The sequence below is a fragment of the Leguminivora glycinivorella genome, chromosome 23 (genome assembly GCF_023078275.1).
Source record: "Leguminivora glycinivorella isolate SPB_JAAS2020 chromosome 23, LegGlyc_1.1, whole genome shotgun sequence".
In the NCBI taxonomy this organism is placed as follows: Eukaryota; Metazoa; Arthropoda; class Insecta; order Lepidoptera; family Tortricidae; genus Leguminivora; species Leguminivora glycinivorella.
In genome coordinates, this window is record NC_062993.1 from 811,460 (window position 1) to 833,317 (window position 21,858).

The 21,858-nt window shown below is 38.9% G+C and overlaps 2 protein-coding genes across 2 annotated transcripts; one reads left to right on the forward strand and one right to left on the reverse strand.

Moving 5' to 3' along the window:
• The first annotated feature begins 10,070 nt into the window (after positions 1-10,070).
• Positions 10,071-14,054, forward strand: LOC125238351. Its single transcript, XM_048145651.1, has 2 exons — positions 10,071-11,102; positions 13,911-14,054. Exons 1-2 carry the CDS (start codon positions 10,259-10,261, stop codon positions 13,922-13,924), a joined length of 858 nt encoding a protein of 285 aa, XP_048001608.1. The 5' UTR covers positions 10,071-10,258; the 3' UTR covers positions 13,925-14,054.
• Positions 14,055-15,031: 977 nt separating this feature from the next.
• Positions 15,032-17,459, reverse strand: LOC125238349 (cytochrome P450 6B1-like). The gene is given in 3 exon segments (XM_048145649.1): positions 15,032-15,403; positions 16,085-16,654; positions 16,657-17,459. Coding segments are annotated over 3 exon segments (1,497 nt in total). The 5' UTR covers positions 17,420-17,459; the 3' UTR covers positions 15,032-15,239.
• Between the last annotated feature and the right edge of the window lie 4,399 nt (positions 17,460-21,858).

Genomic DNA, 21,858 nt, shown 5'->3' on the forward strand with positions numbered 1-21,858 from the left:
TTTTGGAAGTGTTATAATGGCTCATTTTGAAACCTTTATCGTTTATTAAACGTCATTAAGTATGATTTATTTGCTACTTGGCGACACTCTTGCTTTATTCAAACGTATGTTAATTTTAAATGTTAGCCATCTAAAGTTATTATGTACTTAGGTATTTCATAATTATAATGGCTGTCTTTCTAATAGTTTGTTTGCAACTTTGAAAGTAGTTATGATCTTCCAAAGACATTTCCAAACGCATTTTTACTCTCTTTTCTATGTGTCTACCATTTCTTGTTAATGGTTCACTATTGTCTTGCAGAAACTTTTTTCGCATATAATAGGGAACTTGACTGTAGTTAAAATAAAATATTTTATACCATGCACGAAATAAAGCATCAGATAATAATTATAAGAAAAACATGGACAGAAGTTATTTTTAAATCCAATATCTATTTAATAAGTCAGGTAGAAATAATATAAAGTAACTCAGTTGACCGTGACGTCACTCAATTCGATTTCATAATTATTTCATATTAGCATCAAATTCGTTTTGACAGTTCTTAAAAATAAGCTGATTTGACGAAGAGGCAAGTAGCCTATTGATTCGTATAATAATTCTTGGTACAAGTCACATTTGGCAGAAACACCTAACGCAGAATATGCTTTGGCATTAATAATTTCGCAGATTTTTGTAATATCAAATCGTATGTTGGCATAATGTTGAAGAGCATAATAGTCTTCTAGACGAATGGTACTTTCGCAGATAATATTTTTGCATAATATTTGGGGGAATAAAATTATCCTTCTCCTTCCAATTAGCTTTTTCATAGCGAATCGTATTGGGGTGCAAGATACCTAACACTCCTCTTAGCTTCGCTCGTCGTCGTACCTAACGAACGGTGGCTCTGTGACAGTATTTCCTTTTTGTTAGCGTGTCATAAATTTAATCTGCTCTTGTAATAGTATGCTCTACGATTATTATGGTACATAAAATTATGCGACATTAAATTCGACCAAAGTTATGTTCTGCAAACCAATATTCTACCAAATGTGTGGTATGCGTGATAGTAATAATACCAAGTAAGTTTTCTGCAAAATTACTAAATATTCGACCGAAAGTGCTTCTGCAAAACATGTTATGCGAAGTGTGTTTCTGAGCAAAATTATTCTGCCAGATGAGGGTAACCCCTTGTTAATATTTGAGAACACGTCAGCACGTCACTAGCTAGCGTAACATTTTGAGTTTTGATTTTTGATAGTACATTACGATACAAGTGCGTAAAAAAGGAAATTTGAAACGAGTGGCGATAAATTAAAACACGACCGAAGGGAGTGTTTTAAATCGACACGAGTTATGAATTTCCTTTTCGCACGTGTATCGTACGACGTTTTTCAGTACAGTACAGATGAGCCTCCGATGTTTCGACCTGGCATATAATGAACCACTTCTCGAACTAGTGCGTAAAAAAACGACCATCTGTACTGAAAATGTAATTTTCACTACAGATAGTGTGTTTGCCAAAGTGGCTACCTAATATTTTGTCAGGTCGAAAGTTCAGAGGGCCATCTGTACTGAAAAACGTCGTACGATACACCCGCGAAAAGGAAATTCGTAATTCGATCGACTTAAAACACTTTTCGATCGTGTTTTAATTTATCGCCACTCGTTTCGAAGTTCTCTTTTCTAATGTACTATTATTCAGTGGCGTTAATGTTTAAAACTCAGGGTACCTATACCACAGTATAATAAACACTTAAACAGTATTATCGTATCGTACAGTATGGCCACTCCCGCTCCCCGCTGAAAGTGCCGCCCACCCGCTCTCGGTTACCTCACAGTTACCGCCTGTCAAAAACACGAATAGTCGACCTGTCATATTTCACTCATACATGCATGGTATGCGTTCACCTACACGAGCTTAGAATGTGAGCTAGGAACGCGCCTCTTTCATATATTTGATCGCCAGTGTCCGAGATGTGCCTATACTAGGGTTTTCAAATGGATAAATAGACGTACACCAGCAAATAATAGAAAATAAAAGAATATGCTAAACAAAAGTGTTTTATTAAGGTGGCTCGCCTAGGTTACCCGAAGCTCAGGCTGCGTTAGATGGCGTTAATCTGCAAATTACCGGTCTTATTTTTTTTGTGGAGTCGTACAGGCATTTATATACTTTCAATTATGCTTCGCGAACATTTAATATTAAAATTGACGTATTACAACATACATTCAACTTCTCATTGTAACGTTAATCCCCTTAATGTAGATAAATTTACTATTTTACACTATTTTTAAGTACCACGCACACATACAAACAGTGTTTTTGTATTCCTTCTAGTCGATAATTTCACGCGGCGACAGCTTGTTTAAATAGCCTTGCGGTAAATACGTGTTATCGCATGATTTGCATGGAAGTACTGGGTTCGAATCCAGGACTTTTTCTCTTTTTTTTTTTAATACTACGTCGGTGGCAAACAAGCATACGGTCCGCCTGATGGAAAGCGGTCACCGTAACCTATGGACGCCTGCAACTCAAAGAGTGTCGCATGCGCGTTGCCGCCCAATTAGAAACTTGTACACTCCCCTTTGCTGTGTGTGCACAGCAAAAAGGAGTGTACAAGTTCAAAGGAGGGTTTGGGTTGCCGACGACTCAAAGGACAATAGACGGAACAAATTAGTTCCGTAAGTCCTCCCGTCGTCAGCACCCCGCACCCTCGTTGAGCTCTGGCAGCCTTACTCACCGGCAGGAACACAACACTATGAGACACTATTTTTTGTTTTATTATTATACATAAATGTATATGTACTCGTACAGTAGTTACTGAGCGTTTTCCACAAAAAAGATTAAAAACCTATTCTCTTACATGGTAATAATTTTTGGGTTCGTCGAACTCAGAATTTCTAACATAATTATCCTAATCTGATATTTTAAAAAATTCCAAAAAGTATAGATAAATTTTAGTTTCTAAAGTACGATTCGAATGATTTTTTTTTCTAATTGTTTATTTTCGATGGAGCAAGGGTATTCAAATCGCTTTTGAAATCTTAAATTAGTAAATGAAAATGTAATAGTTAACTGAGTATCGTAGTGCTTTAAAAACTCAAGTGGACTTTTTTTATCTAAGGAGTAATTTCGAGAATATATTATATTTAGCGAGGGTATTAAAAGTTGTGTTTTATATCTCAACTTAATAAATAGAAAATCAAAATGACAATAAAAAAATCAATATGTTCTCTAAGATAAAATTTATACCTTCGGCTCTCCATTCTTGCTCGGTCAATAAAAAATACGAAATTTACATCCAAAAAAAATACAAAAAGTTTATAGAATCCCGGGATTCGAACGCAGTTTCACGGCGTGACAGGCGACTGTTCACCAAAGACGCCATTACATAACACGCTGTTACCGACGAAATTAGGCTATACATATATAATTATTTAAATATAAATAATAATGTCAAATCCATACTAAAATTACAAATAAGAATGGGTGTGTGTCTGTTTGTTTGTCCGTCTTTCACGGCAAAACCGGAGCGACGAATTGACGTGATTATTTAAGGGGATTTAGTTGAAGGGATGGAGAGTGACATAGGCTACCTTTTGTCTCTTTCTTACGGGAGCGAAGCCGCGGTCAAAACCTAGTTTATTATAAATGGGAAAAGCTGGTTACTCTATAATCTGAAGTGGAAGAATTCGTTCACCAAAGATAATGTGTGTTTGTTTGTTTGTTTGTCCGTCTTTCACGGCCAAACGAAGCGACGGATTGACATGTTTTTGAAGTGGAGATAGTTGAAGGGATGGAGAGTGACATATTCTACTTTTGTCTCTTTCTAACGCAAGCGAAGCCGCGGGCAAAAGCTAGTACAGCACGGGTAGCATGGTCGCGCGATAGAAAATAAAATATCAGGCCGTCCCTGTCGCACTATTAGTAAGAGCGATTATAGGGACGGCCAGATGTTTTATCATTTATCGCGCGACCATAATTGCCTGCCTGGACCAGATTATATTGATGATAATTATTATTTGTAACCATTTAGTTAATATTGTCTTCAGTTACCGCGATAGTTACTCATGAAATAAAAACTATGAAAACGGATTAAATCATGTATAATGAATTAACAATTCATCCCGACGTTTCGAACACTACAGCGTTCGTGGTCTCTGGCCCCGTAGCCGAATGGAATTTCTCCGACGCCAAACGAAAGCGATACGCCGCTGGCTCTGTCGCGCCAATACGCAAGCGCGATAGAGATAGATATCTACTAGTGCTTCGTTTCGTGAGCGTTTCGTGAGCGATTGTGCCATTCGGCTAGCCACCCTGAGCTCAACGGGTGACTGAGGAAAAATTACAATGTGCAAAAGCTACCCACATACCTACATACATATTCATATATATAACTATTTAGTTGTTGAAGAAAAACATTCACACAACAATAACATAGGTCAACTAGCTCAGTAAATGTAAGGAAGTCAGCACATTACTAATACTATGCCCACACTATGACCTATGTACCTGACCTGACGTGTAATATTTTATTTTATCAACAAAGGCACAATAAAGATTGTATTGTATTTTTGTATGAAAATAAAAAATAGGAAAGAAATATAGTAGAGTCTTTTTTAATAGAATATTTATTCTATTAAAAAATATTAAAAAAACTTAATAAATCCAAAAAAAGTTCAAATGATTAAAAAAGACTCCGGAATGGAACTCGAGATCTTCTGCTTCATAGTCAATGCATTTGACCGAGACGCCATTTCGATTTACACTAGCAGTGTCGAAATGCACGATATGTATCTTTATTGACAAAATGCGTCATTATTTCTGAGTCTGCTTGAGTTAAGTAAACCAATATCTTTAAATAATTACTTGTCAAGAGGCAAGTGTCACTGATGACAATGTCAACTAAAAATGCGCGAAATATGACTGTTTAGTATGTAAGGACGCAGGGAGCGTGAATCAAAGACGAGCACTGCTTTAAGACTGATTTATTATGTTTTATGCAACCACCCTCCACATGCAAATATATGATATGACAATTCCCTTTTTAAACAAAAAATAATAATTACTTACAATTGTTTTTCAATAAAAAAAATCACATTACATATTTTAGTTTAGCGTATATCTTAACAACAATTTTTTATTCCTTATTGACTATATACATTCATTTCTGAACATGCAATATGTTATAGGTATTGATATTTTATTTAACTTAATTGATATAATCATAATTATACAAAATTCAAAATTGGCAAATAGGATTATATTAGGTTTCAATTAACCATTGTTACAATACCTAAAAGTATAAATGTATGTCTACTAATTGAAATGCATGTTGGTAAAAGCAAGTAACGTGGTAAATACATTTATATAAATTGACTGTAAGGTGAATTAAAAATAAATCTGGTAGGTAAGTAACAAAAAAAATTATAGTTAACTTAATTATTACATTTACACTTTAATAATTACAAAGACATGCAATTTATTTGGCTGGCCTATTATAAAGTTACTTAATCTAAACATTACGAGTAATTTATTGTTCACAATTTTCGCCGGGTTTAATTTCACTGGACGTTGTTGACCCTTCATGATGTGGCTGGGAATCCCCACCGATCAGGAGGTCGTACTTCCCTGCCGGAACGAGTAGTTCGGTAAGTATTGTTTACGGGAACGTTAGAGTTAGAACCGGTGCTGGGCGAATGCGGCGGGGCCTGCGCGGGCGCGCGGGAACACGTGGGCACACCGATCAGCTGAGCGTTATCTTGACCTACATTTATGTCATCATAATTTGCGCGCGGCAATTCATTATCAACCCTAAATTGCGAATCGATAATTATATGTTTTCTGTTTCGTCTTAACTCTGACCCCGACAGTAATTTAACAATGTAAGACCTAAAACTCAGCTTCTTTAGTATTGTACCAGCTATCCATGAATCATTATGTCTAACTTTTACTTTTTGACCAATGAATAACTCCGGTAATTGTCGAGCTCCTCTATCATAATAAAGTTTCTGATTGTACTGGCGGGCCTTCAAGTTTTTAACAACATCTTTCTGTATTTTTGGCATCAACAATTTGGGTGAACATGGAATTATACTTCTTAATTTTCTGCTGTAAAATAACTCCGCCGGGGATGGGAGACTAGATGATATGGGAGTGTTTGCATATTCTAATAAAGCTAGGTTTAAATCAGTGTTATCAAATGTAGTTTTACGCATCATGTTTTTTAAGACCTGTATAAAACGCTCAACTTGGCCGTTCGATTGAGAAAATCCTGGAGATGACGTCACATGCTGGAACGACCACTCTTTGGAAAACTGTTTAAAACTATTCGAGCTAAATTCGGGACCATTATCACTCATAACTATTTCGGGAATACCGTGCCTTTTAAAAATGTTTTTTATTTTAGTGATAACATATTCGGTTTTTAAGCATTTTAGTTTTACTACCTCTGCAAATTTACTATAATAATCTATTAGTAACAGAAACGATTTTCCGCCATAGTGAAAAACATCTATACCTACTTTACTCCATGCTCGTTCGGGTACCTCATGTGGTATGAGGGGTTCCTTGCTATTTTTCTTTCTGTAAGTAAGGCACGCTTGACAACGCGATAAATAATCTAATAATTGGGAATTTAAATTTGGCCAATACATGATCTCACGAGCCCTTAATCGACATTTTTCTATACCTAAATGTCCTATATGGACTTTTTGGAGCATCTCTCTCCGCATACATTTAGGAATTACAACGCGATTTTCTTTCCAAACTATTCCAAAAGCAATCGTGAGTTCGTGCCTCACATCCCAGTAGGGATTTAATAATGTATTTAATTTATTTTTATGCGTCGGCCACCCGGACTTAATTACTTTAATTAGCTGCTGTAATTCGTCATCCTGCTTGGTACACTTTTGTATTTCCAAAAAATGTGAATCAGTTAATGGATTAGAAGCAGTAATCGCACACACCTGCGCCTGCGCCTCGAGATAGTCGCGCGGGAGGGAGCTCTCGCTCGCACCCGGTGCCACTGCACGGGATAATGCGTCGGCTATGTATAAGTACCTACCCGGCTTGTAAACCAGTTTAAAAGTATATGGTTGAAGTCTCAATAACATACGCTGTAAACGCGCTGGTGCATTTGCTAACGGTTTATTTACTATGCTTATCAACGGTTTGTGATCTGTTTCTATTGTTACGTCAGTTCGCCCGTATATGTAGCTATAAAATCTTTCACACGCATAGACACACGCATATAACTCCTTCTCTATCTGAGCATACGATTGTTCGGCTTTTGACAGAGACTTTGAAGCATACGATACTGGTAGGTCATTTTGAAGTAAACAACAACCTAACCCGTGTTTACTCGCATCTACCGAGATTACCACCGGTTTATCGAGACTATAATATTGTAAGACTGGTGGATTCGTCAAACATTCCTTTATTTTTTCGAAACATTCTTGATGTTGATGACTCCAGTGCCATTCTACTGATTTTTTTAATAAATCCCGTAAAAGAAATGTTTTTTCTGATAAGTTTGGTACAAATCTGCCTACATATGTAACTAATCCTAAAAACCGTTCGACGTCTTTTGTATTTTGTGGCCTCGGGAGATTTTTTATTGCTAATATATGACTATCATCTGGCTTTATCCCGGCATAGGTGATTTTATGGCCTAGATACTTTAACTCTTTCAATCCTATTTTGCACTTCTGGCGATTTAATTTAATATTTATTTCCCTGCACCTCTCGAGTACTGCCCTAAGTCTCTGATCATGAACTTCTTTTGTGTCTGCGTATACTAATAAATCATCAACAAAAAGAATTACCCCCTCGATGTCCTCAAAGTGCTCATATAGTTTTCTATGGAATACTTCTGATGCAGACGAAATTCCATAAGGCATTCTAAGGAATTTGAATCTACCGAAAGCCGTATTAAATGTGCATAGATCCGTGCTTGACTCATGTAATGCCACTTGCCAAAATCCATGCTTTGCGTCTAAAGTACTAAAGTACTTAGCTCCAGATAAACTAGAAGTGATTTCTTCTATGGTTGGCAACTTGAAGTGCTCGCGCCGAATCGCCTTGTTTAGGTCCTGGGGATCTAAGCATATTCGTAGGTCACCATTAGGCTTTTTGACCACCGTCATGCTATTCACCCAGTCCGTGGGGCGCTCGACCTTGGCAATAATGCCTTGTTCCTGCATTTCTTGCAACTTATTTTTAATTTTGTCTTTTAATGCTACTGGTAATTTCCTAGGGGAATGGACAACTGGTCTCACATCCTCTTTTAGCCTTATTTTATAATTCCCTGGCAAACAACCTACACCATTAAAAACGTCCGGATATTGATCTAAAATTTCACTTTTCTTTTCTACAGTATATAATCTCTTAACCAGGTTGAGCTCTCGACATGAGTACCTACCTAATATCGGCATTGAATCTGTGTCCACGACGACAAATCGTAAAACATAAACATTCGTTCTATATGTGACTTTTAAATAACATTTACCTACCACCTTTATTTTACCCTTTGAATAAGCTTCTAATTTCAGAGAGGTTTTTGTTAAATTTGACTCACAAATATTTAAATCTTTTAACCTACAGAAAGGAAGGATATTCACGTCAGCACCGGTATCTAACTTGAAAGTTATATTTGTATCACCTATCTGTAAACTCTCTAGAAACTCATTTTTGTTTACCTGATCGGAAGAGTCCTCGCGCACCTCATAGACTCCACACATTCTGGAGTAGTGATTGAATCTCTTACAATTTAAACACTGTTGTCCATATGCCGGGCACTTAAACTTTGCATGCACACCACCACACTGTGAACAACCACGATACCTCGGCGTATTGTGCCACTGTCTCTCCTCGTGGTACCGTGAAGATGTTTGACGTCCTCTAGCACCTCGTGAGTCCTGATACTGCTCCTGCTGTCGCGACGGGCCTGGGCGCGACCATTGTCCGCCCGGCCGCGCGCGCGATGACCTTGACCGCTGTGCTCGAGAAAATCGACGATTCTTTTGTATGGCATCAATCTCGTTCACTTGAGCGTTAGTATTTTGACTTTCATTCGTTATTCCATGAACATGGTGATGCTCAGTACTCTCTGATTTCAAGGTCACAGCTTGTGCGCGAGATAATTCTGCTAAATTACCGATCTCCACAGCCTTCGTTAACGTCAAATCTGGTTCCCTTAACAGACGTTCCCGTAAGGATCCATCTCTTATTCCACATATTAATCTATCTCGCACTAAATCTTGGCACAAGTCTTTGAATTCACACTTTACGGCCATCTTGTTTAATTCGAACACATACTGTTCAACGGACTCGAACTCGCTCTGATCGCGTGTAAAAAATCTGTGACGTTCAATTGTTAAATTTTTCTTTGGAAAGAAAAAACAGTCAAATTTCTCCAACACTTTGTTAACCGTGTCACATTTCGTCTTATCTGTAAATTGATCGTATACATCCCGACATCGTTCACCAATGACATGAAGTAAAATATTTATCTGCACTGTCACGTCTTTTTTGTCGATTTCACACGCTGCATAATAAATCATAAAACTCTTCTTCCATTTATCCCACTCTTTGCTCAAATTACCAGATGTTACATTTACAAGATTATTTTCAAATACGAACGGCGGCGGTGGTTGCAAAACTGATTCCATTGTACTTTGCAATTAATTGCTTTTAGTTTTACGTCTTTATATCTGTAGGTATAACCCTTTATTTTTAACACTCAGTTCAAATACCACTATTAACTATAAATCAATCCATTTTAAAAACCGGCTGCGCCATGTTTAGTATGTAAGGACGCAGGGAGCGTGAATCAAAGACGAGCACTGCTTTAAGACTGATTTATTATGTTTTATGCAACCACCCTCCACATGCAAATATATGATATGACAATGACGGCTCTGTGTCTGTACACAAAATTTGGCACGCACATTTTCGTAAAATTAATAAAAAATTGACATGGATTTGTCCATGATTTCTGTATGAAACAATGTATTTCGTTCAATACTGCGACGATGGATAATGTATATAGTAGATGTATGCGCATATTTTTATTTATGTTAGGATTAATAATATGTATGTAGCTATAGTTGTAGCGTATACCCTGTTTACGCCGTGTTATTATATCTATAAGTACCTACATAGTTATGTATGCATGTATAGCGCACCCTGCGCACCAATAAACTTCAGTTAGCTACCGACCGTGTGCGTGTATCATTCTCCGAGTCCTAACCTCAAACCTAACAGTGACGACGATGGCTAAAATTTCGGTTGGCGTGTTAAGCACATTTAACCACGAAACTCATGATTGGGTTATTTATAAAGATCGGTTGGAACAGTGGTTCGTCGCGAATGACATTGCAGGAGAAACAGAGGACGACAAGTCAGCGGGCGCAAAACGGCGTGCCATACTCCTCAGCAGCTTAGCCGAATGCACGTATAAGCTGTTAAGAGATCTTGCTTTGCCAAAGGAACTGGGGAACCTCAGCTACGCTGATGTCGTGCTTTTGTTGGATGGCCACTTCAAACCAAAAATATGTGGATTTGCTGAGCGTAATAGCTTCTACAGCGCCATGCAGTCCGCTAATGAAACCTTCTCGGATTGGGCGGCCAGAGTACGAGGGTTGGCACTACATTGTGGTTTCTCGGCATCGACGCTCGACGATACCCTTCGTGACCGATTTGTTTTAGGCATGGTTCAGGGACCAGAACGAGACAAGCTCTTCACTGAGGCGATGTCTAGCCTCACGTTTTCCAGCGCTTTGCAAACGGCGGAAAATGTTAGAAGCGCCCGAAAAGGCGCACGTGCTGGCGCAACCGGGGCCTCGGGCTCCAGCGCCGCCGACAACGAGCTTGGCGTATACAAGATGGCGGCCAGCAGGGCGCCCGCCTCGGCAGGCGCGCGGCCCACCGGATCTACTGGCGCCTCGTGCACAATCTGCGGCTACCGTGGACATTCGGCATCAGATTGCAGATTTGCTAACTCAATTTGTGATAAGTGCGGTTCTAAAGGGCATCTTAAACGCGTGTGTCGTAAAAAGTTACCAAACAAAAAAATTAATTTTGTCGAATGTTGCTTGGACAGTGGTGATGAAGAAGGTAAGCATCTTCTATTCAATATTCGCACTTATAAGGGTGAACCTATGCGAGAACATGTTTTAGTTAATGAGATGCGTATTAATTTCGAAATAGATACGGGATCAGGCATTACGGCCGTGTCAGATAAGTTTTATTTTAAACATTTTGCATCCATACCGTGGTCCAAGCCCCCACGATATTGAGAAGTTACGACGAGAAAATTATCGAAACTTTAGGTGTGTTAAGGCTACCATTTCATTACAACAACCAAACAAATGATATAGACATTTATGTTGTAAAGAATGGAGGTGATCCAATATTAGGTCGCGACTTTGTATCTGCATTTAATTTACAGATGTGCCCAATTCCTAAAAATGATTTGCATTCAGTCGATAAAGTAGGTAACGACACCGATTTAGTAGGTATGTTCAGTGGCCAATATCCGCACCTGTTCTCAGATAAGTTGGGATGTTGTAAGGATGTAGTAGTACATCTTAACCTAAAACCGGACAGCAAACCGGTTTATTTCAAAGCGCGACCGCTTCCTTTTGCTATTCGTGACAAAGTGGAATCAGAACTGAACCGTCTTGTTCAGTTAGGTATTTTACAGCCAGTAACGTATTCGGAATATGCTAGCCCTATTGTGCCAGTCTTAAAACAAAGTGGCAAAGTACGCATTTGTGCAGACTTTTCGGTATCAATTAATAAGCAACTTTTAATAGACAAATACCCGTTACCCCGTATAGAGGAGTTATTCTCAAAGCTACACGGCGGTCAACAATTCTCAAAGTTAGATCTTTCAAATGCATACAATCAGTTGCGGTTAAGTGAAGACTCGCAAAAGTACACTTGTATTAACACGCATAAGGGCTTATTTACCTACTCGCGGCTTGTATTTGGACTGGCCAGTGCGCCCGCCATATTTCAACGTTCCTTAGAAACCATTCTCGCGGGCCTCGATGTATGTATTTTTTGGATGACATTTTGGTAACTGGTCGTAATAGGGCGGAGCACTTGCAGCGGTTAAATGAAGTGTTCAAAAGGCTACAGGAAGCTGGGTTGGTGTTACAAAAAGACAAGTGTTCATTCTTCCAAGATTCAGTTTCGTATTTAGGTTACGATATTGATAAAAATGGCTTACATAAATCGCCAGATAAGGTAAAAGCCATACTTGAAGCGAAAATTCCACAAAACATATCCGAGTTAAAATCTTTTTTAGGTTTAGTAAACTATTACAGGCATTTTGTGAAAAACGCATCATCAATTTTAAGTCCTTTACATACACTTTTACAGAAAAATACGAAATGGTCTTGGACGAGCGAACACGATGATGCGGTGTCTAACATAAAACATCAACTGGCTTCAGATGTCACATTAGCGCATTTTAATCCAAAAGCGAAGTTATTTTTAACAGTAGACGCGTCCCCTACAGGCTTGGGAGCCATTTTGAGCCTTATTAATGATAATGGGATCGAGCAACCCATATCATTTATGTCAAGGTCGTTAACGAATGCTGAAAAGAGGTATAGCCAGATTAGCAAAGAAGCGACAAGCATCGTTTTCGGAATACGTAAGTTCCATCATTATTTGTACGGCCGTGATGAGCCGTTTGTACTTAGGACCGATCACAAACCTCTTCTCAGCATTTTCCGGCCAGATAAGGGAGTTCCGGAAGTGTCGGCCAACCGCCTGCAGCGGTATGCTTTATTTTTATCAGCATACAATTACAAAATTGAATATGTTACCAGTGCGCGAAACACAGCTGATTTCCTCAGTCGTTCAGTGAGCGCGAGCGAGACCAATGTCATTGATGCCACCGCGAGCGAGCGAGATGAGGTAATTGACCGAGCCTCCTATCTCCAATTCATAACGGACGGCGACGTACCTATATCTATAGATAGTGTTTACGAAGCGACGCGCACTGATAACATACTCTCACAGGTGACAAATTACGTAATGAACGGTTGGCCTAATAAAGTAAGGGATTGCAAATTGCAACCTTATTATATATGTCGTTTAGAGTTATCTGTTGAACGAGGTTGTGTAGTTAGAGGTTCTAGGTTGGTCATTCCTGAAACTCTTCAAAATAAAATTATTGATGAGTTACACAGGGGCCACTTAGGTATGAATAAAATGAAGGCAGAGGCTCGACTGCGGTTTTGGTGGCCCGGCATGGCGGCCGACATCGAGCGGCGCGCGGCCGGCTGCGCGCAGTGCGTGAGCGTGCGCCCCGCGCCGCCGCGCGCGCCGCTCGCGCCCTGGCCATATCCACCAGAAGCGTTCCATCGCGTTCATATGGACATTTTGGGCCCTGCGCATGGGAAATACTTCCTAATCATTGTAGACGCACACTCTAAATGGGTGGAGTGTTTCGATGTATCAGTATCGTACAGTAGTCGCGTAATAATTGAGAAAGTTTGCGAAACTATGTCTAGATTTGGTATTTTCCGCAACATTTGCACAGATAACGGTACTTCGTTTGTATCTAAGGAATTTGAGCACTTCTGTAGAATAAATGGTATAGAACACATCACCACTCCCACTTATAGACCAGCCAGCAATGGTCAAGCGGAGATTTATTGTAAGCAGCTTAAACTAGCATTAAATAAAATAATATCTTCTGGCACACACTTACGTAATATTAACGTGAAAATACAAGAGTACTTATTTATGTACAGAAATTCAAAACACACATCAACAAACATGTCTCCCGCAGAGGTTCTCTTTGGGCGTAAATTGCGAAGTCGTTTAGACTGGTTACAGCTGGCGCAGCCGTCCTCATCACCACTGTCTGACGCAGCGATCGCTGATAACGTGTCGCGCCAACAGGCCTTGCAGACTAAATATTACGATGGTAACAGAAGTGTCCAATTTTGTATCGGTGAAACTGTGTTAGTTAAAGTTTATAAAAATCAAAAATCATACTGGACAATAGGAGTTGTAATTAAACAAATAGGTAAAACCATGTATATTGTGAAATTAGACAATAACAAAACGCTAAAAAACATATTGATCAATTACAAAAGTATAAAGGGGAGGAGATAAGTGAAGAACGATACGTGGCAGAACGAACACCCCCGCCAGCTCTTTGATTGAAGATCATGAGAACGAGCCTGACATGTTACAGGCTCTCCTATGGCCACCGTCAGGTCTCCAGCAGGCAACTCCAGCACCCGAACCGGGCCCTCCGCGAGAACGCCAAGAAGCGCAACCATCAGGCACTGCTCAACGGGAATCCTCGCCACCTCTTGATTCACTTACTACCGGCGGCAGTGACACTGACGGCCGTGCGACGTCAGGAACTGACGAGCCAGCCAGGTTGCCCTCGCCGACGCCGACGCCAGGACAGAGCCTGACGGACGGTTCGGCTCCGCAGGAAGATGTTCAGGCCGATACCGCGCCAGAAATATCCCACGTAAATACGAGGCCTCGGAGACCCTTTAATTTTGGCGATTACTTTTGAATTTAGTGTAAGGGAATGTTAGGATTAATAATATGTATGTAGCTATAGTTGTAGCGTATACCCTGTTTACGCCGTGTTATTATATCTATAAGTACCTACATAGTTATGTATGCATGTATAGCGCACCCTGCGCACCAATAAACTTCAGTTAGCTACCGACCGTGTGCGTGTATCATTCTCCGAGTCCTAACCTCAAACCTAACAATTTAGTTGTAGTGTGCGGTGACTAAATAAATGGTAGATGTTTTTTGTATGGAAAGCGAGCCACCTTAACACAATATTATTTAATTTTGCCCTGAATTTTTTCCGCACTTGTAATGTAATTGCTTATCTATAGGTATTACTTTTTCAATCCAACTATGTTCATAAATAAGGATTGTGTAGGTCGTCAACCACCCCCTAGTTGGAACCCTAGGCCACTCAACAACCATGTCAAAATGACAAGCAGTATGAGATTTCTTCCAATCTGATTTATAACGTCAACTGTACCATGTACGAGTACACATTATGTCCTTAGCAATCTAATCTTTTACTCCTTCTAACTCCTAAGAGAAAATTTGATTTGAGAAAATGATTTGTAATTTTTAGCTTTTAGGTACCCCTGGCCCAGACCCAGGTTCGATTCCCTCTCGGCCATCAATGGAATTAAATAAATAATCGCTCTTTCTTTTGTCTATCTACGATATCTGTTTCAGTTACCTCCTAACAAAGTTAAGTTTGATGCCTCCTTCAGGGTATAAAACCAGTCTTGTGGGTGAAAAATCGCAGGAGCTCTTGGTGTTAGAAGAGCGAGTCACGCGGAAGCGAGAAAGCAGCTTGACCAGGCACACTCTGGATTGGACGATCGCGAAACGCATACCTGGAATTAAAAAAACAACTATTTAGTACGACACAGGCAAAAACTACTTAAATACATAGTTTAGACTTATATTGACCGGGATATAGACCGTGATTACCTTTTTGATTTTTGTCGAGCTCCCGATATTTAGTGGTAACGCTGAAAGTGAACGCAGCCGACGCGCGCGAAGGAGGGTAGATCGCGCGCTGTCTATACAACTTTAACATCCACCCGCCTTCGTCAGTTTTCCGTGATCATGATGCATGCAACTGCGTCGAAATATCGGGAGCTCGACAAAAATCAAAAAGGTAATCACGGTCTATATCCCGGTCAATATAAGTCTAATGAAAATAACCGTGAATCATTCAAAACTCTTAATACATAGTTTACTATTAAAGCCTGACTATAAATATATGACTACGCGCCACTCATTACAACTATTTTCTTCATACTACAAGGAACTGTCGCCGCATACATCAAAATTATAGCGCCTTCTTGACAACAGTCATGCTTTACTATACTATCACTAGATAAGTTTTGTAACAAATAGACAAATATGAAAAAAATACCAACCCTTCTAGCCCTGGTATGAAATTAAGGAATTTGACGGGAACTTTCAAGTTTTCGGGGAACAATGGGAACATACCAATGAATAAATGGATGCTGCTCATGCAGTATAATATAAAATGGAATAAAAGTTACCTATGCAATGCCGCGGTCCTAATCCAAATGGCATATAAGCGCAAGAGTGTCTCACAGCCACATTCTCTGCAGAAAACCTCTCCGGGTCAAACACCTCAGGATTCGGGTAGTACTTCTCATCAAAATGGATCCCGTGCACAGGCACTATCACTATCTGCCCCTTCTTTATCATAACCTCAGTCCCAGGCACCAGGTAGTCCGTTTGAGCACATCTTTTCAACTTATCTATGATCGGATACATTCTAAGTGTTTCATCAAATACTTTCCCCATATAATTTAACTCAGATATAGCTTCTAATGATAATTCTCCCTTATATTTCTTTAGGACTGCATCTAGCTCTTCAATTACTTTGTCTTGAATGTTTGAATTCAAAGCTAGTTGGTATAGAAGGAAACCCATAGTAGAAGCACTTGTCTCATACCCGGCTGCATAGAAAACAAATGACTGTGCTGAAATTACGCTATCATTCATATCTAGTTTTAAATTTTCATCGGTCTTAGTTCGGCATTGAATCTCTTTCTGTCTCAAAGCTAAAATCAAGTCCATGAAATCATTTCTTTCCGTAGGTTTCCTTGTCTTTGATTGATGATTCTTTTTGTTAAATCGAAGAAGAATTCTTTGACTTCTTTCGGGAACTTTGATCCGCCCATTTTTTTAAGTATGCCTGGGTACAGCATGTCTAGCATGGAGCTAGAATTTACTGTGAAGATTTTCTTGTCTATTCTTTTTAACGTGTCTGATAGTTGACCGTATGTGTCCATGTCTAGACCAAACGCGCACGCTGCTATTGTTGCTTGTGTGTATTTTTGTACTAATGAATGCACTTCATGTTCATTATTATCTTTGGTAATCAATTCTACATGCTCCAAAAACTTTTCCGCCCGTTCATTTATAAGATGCAACATGTTTTTCAGCTTCCCTGATGTGAAAAGTGGGGTAAATCGAGCTCTGAGCACTCTCCAAGTATCACCATCAGCATGAAATAGATTAGCACCCATATCTTTTTCTCCAAACTTGATCCCTCTATCAGCAAATACATCAAAATCTTTTATCAAAACATTCTTTGCTATTTCTAAATCTCTAATAAGTATAGCTGGTGTTTTCATCAAATATATACCAACGACTTTTTCTTCAGGAAACTCTTCGTAAAACTTTTTGTACAGTAATCCGACAGGTACTCTTCTTAAGGCAGAATCTTTTAAATTTCCGAAGAACGGGATCGGTTGCGGTCCAGCGACGTTTTTGGTTTTCCAATAGTTTAGTTTTTCAGTGAAATGCCGATATAGAAAATATAATAAGGTTATTAAAAATAGTGGGATGTATAAATGCGGCATTTTATAAGATGTGACTTAAACGGTAAAAGGTGTTATTGATTATGAATGTTGAATGTGACTGTAGGATAATAATTAGCTGAAGAAAGAAAGCTGTATAATTTGCGACGTAAAGTATGTACTGTCAGCAAATAAAACTAAATTATAATTAAAGGTGAAGGTAAGGGAAATATAGTTTATTTTTCAAATAGGAATAGATATTACGATTTCCCTTTGTCTCTCATTCAATTAATTAGTTAAAAGGTTGAACCTTACTAAAATGTGAACAGTTTCATGTGCTTTTTGCCTACTCCGTTGGCAGGTGTCGTTTTTTGTATGTACCATGTTAAGATGAAGTTGTACATGTCCATGGCATTTTGGTTGTTATATTACTTATTATATGTATACATCTGTATAAAGTGACAGTATATATGTAGCATCTGCAGCAGTAGCATCTGTGTTAGTGGTTGTCGCTTTGTGCAAGAAATTCTGCAAACATTTTTTTTCTTCTGCTGCTTTTTTTCGTTTTTCGTTTGCTGTGGGTTGACCAATAAGAAGTGAAACTTGTGCTGTCGGTAGTGAGCATTTTAAGTAGGTGCATATAATATTAGCACAAGTGTGTAGAATCCATTTATATCAATAAAGCAGTATGACGTAGAGTAAAACCAGACTATTTTATTATAAATCAGCATGATAGTTTTATTACTCATAATACACATTTTTTGGAGTTGTGCCTCCGCGAAAAGTATAAAAGATTTTTTTAAAATTATGAAGTACGTGAACTTATTCGTCAAAAAGAAGTCTTTTCTATCTGAGCATTTCTTTATTTTTGCCACTTTTATGAAATGTGATATTTTTGAAAAAAAAAATAGCTTTATCAATCCTACTAGTTAAAAAAATTGTCTCATACGATTTTTTCTTATTTTGTTACCATTTTCCGTCCATTTTGTGTAGGGTAACAAAAGAGGAAAGTAACAAAAATATATGGAAATTCTGGGACACTTTTTGTCTCCCAGTGAGATTGAAAGTACTCGTGATTCTGTGTACAATTGACCTAAAATTCCCTAAAAGAATCAAAATAAAAAAAAAATGGCAAAAAAAGAAATGCTCGTCTTTCGTCATCTCAACACTCACTTCTTTCTCATATCTTCTTTCACATGATCCATCCGTCGTTGTTTGGGTTTAGACCTCCCTCTCCGTCTATGTCTTCTTCTTTTGCCTATATGAGATTCATAATCCCTCTTCATTAGGTACATGCTCTTAGTCTGCTAGACTCCTTGCAGCTTAAGTTACCTATCTTGAAAGAAGTAATTTAATTTTCATCATCGCGCCGCTCGCCATCGACAAGGCCCTCATCCACACACCTTGCTACCTAAATGGTCGCGCACCGTGCGGTTTCTGAGTAATTTCCTCCCGCGGACGCTCCGGCTGTGGAATGAGCTCCCTGTCGAGGTATTCCAGATGAACTACAGTATGGGGTTCTTAAAAACCGGCCAAGAGCGTGTCGGGCCACGCTCAGTGTAGGGTTCCGTAGTTTTCCGTATTTTTCTCAAAAACTACTGAACCTATCAAGTTCAAAACAAATTTCCTAGAAAGCTTTTATATAGTTCTATTATTGTGATTTTTTTCATATTTTTTGAACATAGGGTTCAAAAGTTAGAGGGGGGGGACGCACTTTTTTTTTCATTTAGAAGCGATTATTTCCATAAATATTAATATTGTAAAAAAACGATCTTAGTAAACCCTTCTTCATTTTTAAATACCTATCCAACAATATATCACTCGTTGGGGTTGGAATAAAAAAAAATATCAGCCCCCACCTTATATATAGGGGGGTACCCTAATAAAACATTTTTTTCCATTTTTTATTTTTGCACTTTGTTGGCGTGAAATTTCAGCTTTCTAGTGCTTACGGTTACTGAGATTATCGAGACGGACGGACGGGACGGACGGACAGACAGACATGGCGAAACTATAAGAGTTCCTAGTTGACTACAGAACCCTAAAAAGGAGTGTACAAATTTCTAACGGGTCGGCAACGCGCATTATGTGACACCCCTTGACTTGAATTGCAGGCGTCCATAAGTTACGGTGACCACTTTCCATCACGCGGGCCGTATACCTGTTTGCCACCGAAGTGGTAAATAATTTTTAAGAAAAAAAAAACCGTCGCCAGTCGGGTTCTGGTGAAAGCTACTTGCGAATGTTGGATTATGTAGAAATGTGTAAGTATTTTTTTAAACTGCTTTTAATGCTTTAATTATTAGATGGCAACACAAATGAATATACGTATAACGTTAAGGTTTGAGGAGTTTCCTCAATTCCTCATGAATCCTATTATATTATAAGAAATCGAAGCTTGACAAACTTTGACTTCAAAACTTATGCTTAACAAACATAACTAAATAAATGTCACTGTTCTGAACTTAAATGCATGCTTTTCTTACAAAAATACCAAAGTCACTATGAGTGTGCCGTTCAGGTTTGAGGAGTTTGGTTCTGGCCATCATCAGCAGTTCCACTGCACCAAATGTCACTGTTCTGGACGAAAGTGCATGCTGTTCTTATAAAAATACCACAGTCACTATAAGCGTGCCGTTCAGATTTGAGGAGTTCGGTTCTGACCATCATCAGAAATTCCACTGCACCAAATGTCACTGTTCTGGACGAAAGTGCATGCTGTTCTTATAAAAATGGCAAAGTCACTATAAGCGTGCCGTTCAGATTTGAGGAGTTTGGTTCTGGCCATCATCAGCAGTTCCACTGCACCAAATGTCACTGTTCTGGATGAAAGTGCATGCTGTTCTTATAAAAATACCAAAGTCACTATAAGCGTGCCGTTCAGATTTGAGGAGTTCGGTTCTGACCATCATCAGAAATTCCACTGCACCAAATGTCACTGTTCTGGACGAAAGTGCATGCTGTTCGTATAAAAATACCAAAGTCACTATAAGCGTGCCGTTCAGATTTGAAGAGTTCCGTTCTGGCCATCATCAGCAGTTCCACTGCACCAAATGTCACTGTTCCGTACCTAAATGCATGCTGTTCCTTTAAAAACACAAAAATAACCATATGTATGCCTTTCAGATTTGAGGAGTTCCCTCGATTTCTCCAGGATCCCATCATCAGAACTGGGTTCTGAGAAAAATGGGACCAATCTGTATGCATATACATTCAATCAAAAAAAAAATTTCAAAATCGGTCCAGTAACGACGGAGATATCGAGGAACAAACATAAAAAAAAAAAAAAAAAAAAACATACAGACGACTTGATAACCGTCCTTCTTGAGATATTATGAGGCGACGGTTAAAAAATAATAGGGACTGAGTTAACTACATAGACTGTTAGTTTTATTTTTGAAGATTTTTTTCATTATAAGTGGGCTAAATGTGAAGTTGACCCAGGTATTGGCTATTGTTTTTATATCTGAATGTTTGTCATATGTATTGTAAACGTGTGTATACATATTGCATGTACAGTCACCGGCATAAATATGTGATAATATCTATAATACCTTGTCACATTAACGTCTTGTTTGAAATGTCATACGAAATTTTCAAATAATTAAAAACGACAAGGTACAGAAATCATCAGTTATTTATGCCGGTGACTCTAATACACACATGTTTACAATACATGAAATGTCAATAGGCACAATAATTGACGTATAAAAGAGCCATTGTGTCCTAACTAGCTGAATAAATGTTTGTATTTTTTATTTAGTAGGTACTGAATGCCATTTTCTCTGGTCCTAAGGCCATATAGATAGTGGTCAGAACCCTGTCTCGGCAGATGAAGATGTAATTATCTGTTTAACTCCCATATGAAGCTGTTAGCGGCCCGGATGGCCCCGGGCCTTGGTGTTATTATTTCAACTCAATCATAACGCACGGAACAGACAATAACTGTTGGTGCAGTCATCATAATATACTTATTCACTACTTACTTGGCTGGCGCGATAACCCAAAATGAGTTTTGGCCTCCAACACACGAGCACGCCATTTGACTCGGTCTTGAGCGGTATCGCGCCAGCTTTCACCGACGCCGAGCTCACGGAGATCTACCTCCACTCTATCCGCCCAACGATATTTTGGGTGACCAGCAGGACGGCGTCCATTCGGTCTTCCCAAGTAGGCTCTTTTGACTGCACTCATCCTTTCAAGGTGACCTAGCCAACGGAGGCGCTTATTAGGTTTCACCTATTATATTTGGCTCGGCTACTAGTTCCTCAATTTCGGCATTCTTTCGGATCCTCCGCCATAGTCTATGGCTCGTTCAGCCATACATTAAGACGGGGCGGATCACAGTCTTGTAGATCTTACTATAGTATTTTTCAATTTGGATGAGTTCTGTGACACTCCCGGTCGAGGCAAGCGAGTTTTTAGAAAATCTTTGAATGCAGTTTCTTTTTAAAAATAAAGGTATGTCTTATTTAAGAAAAATGAGCCAGCTTACGGATTTA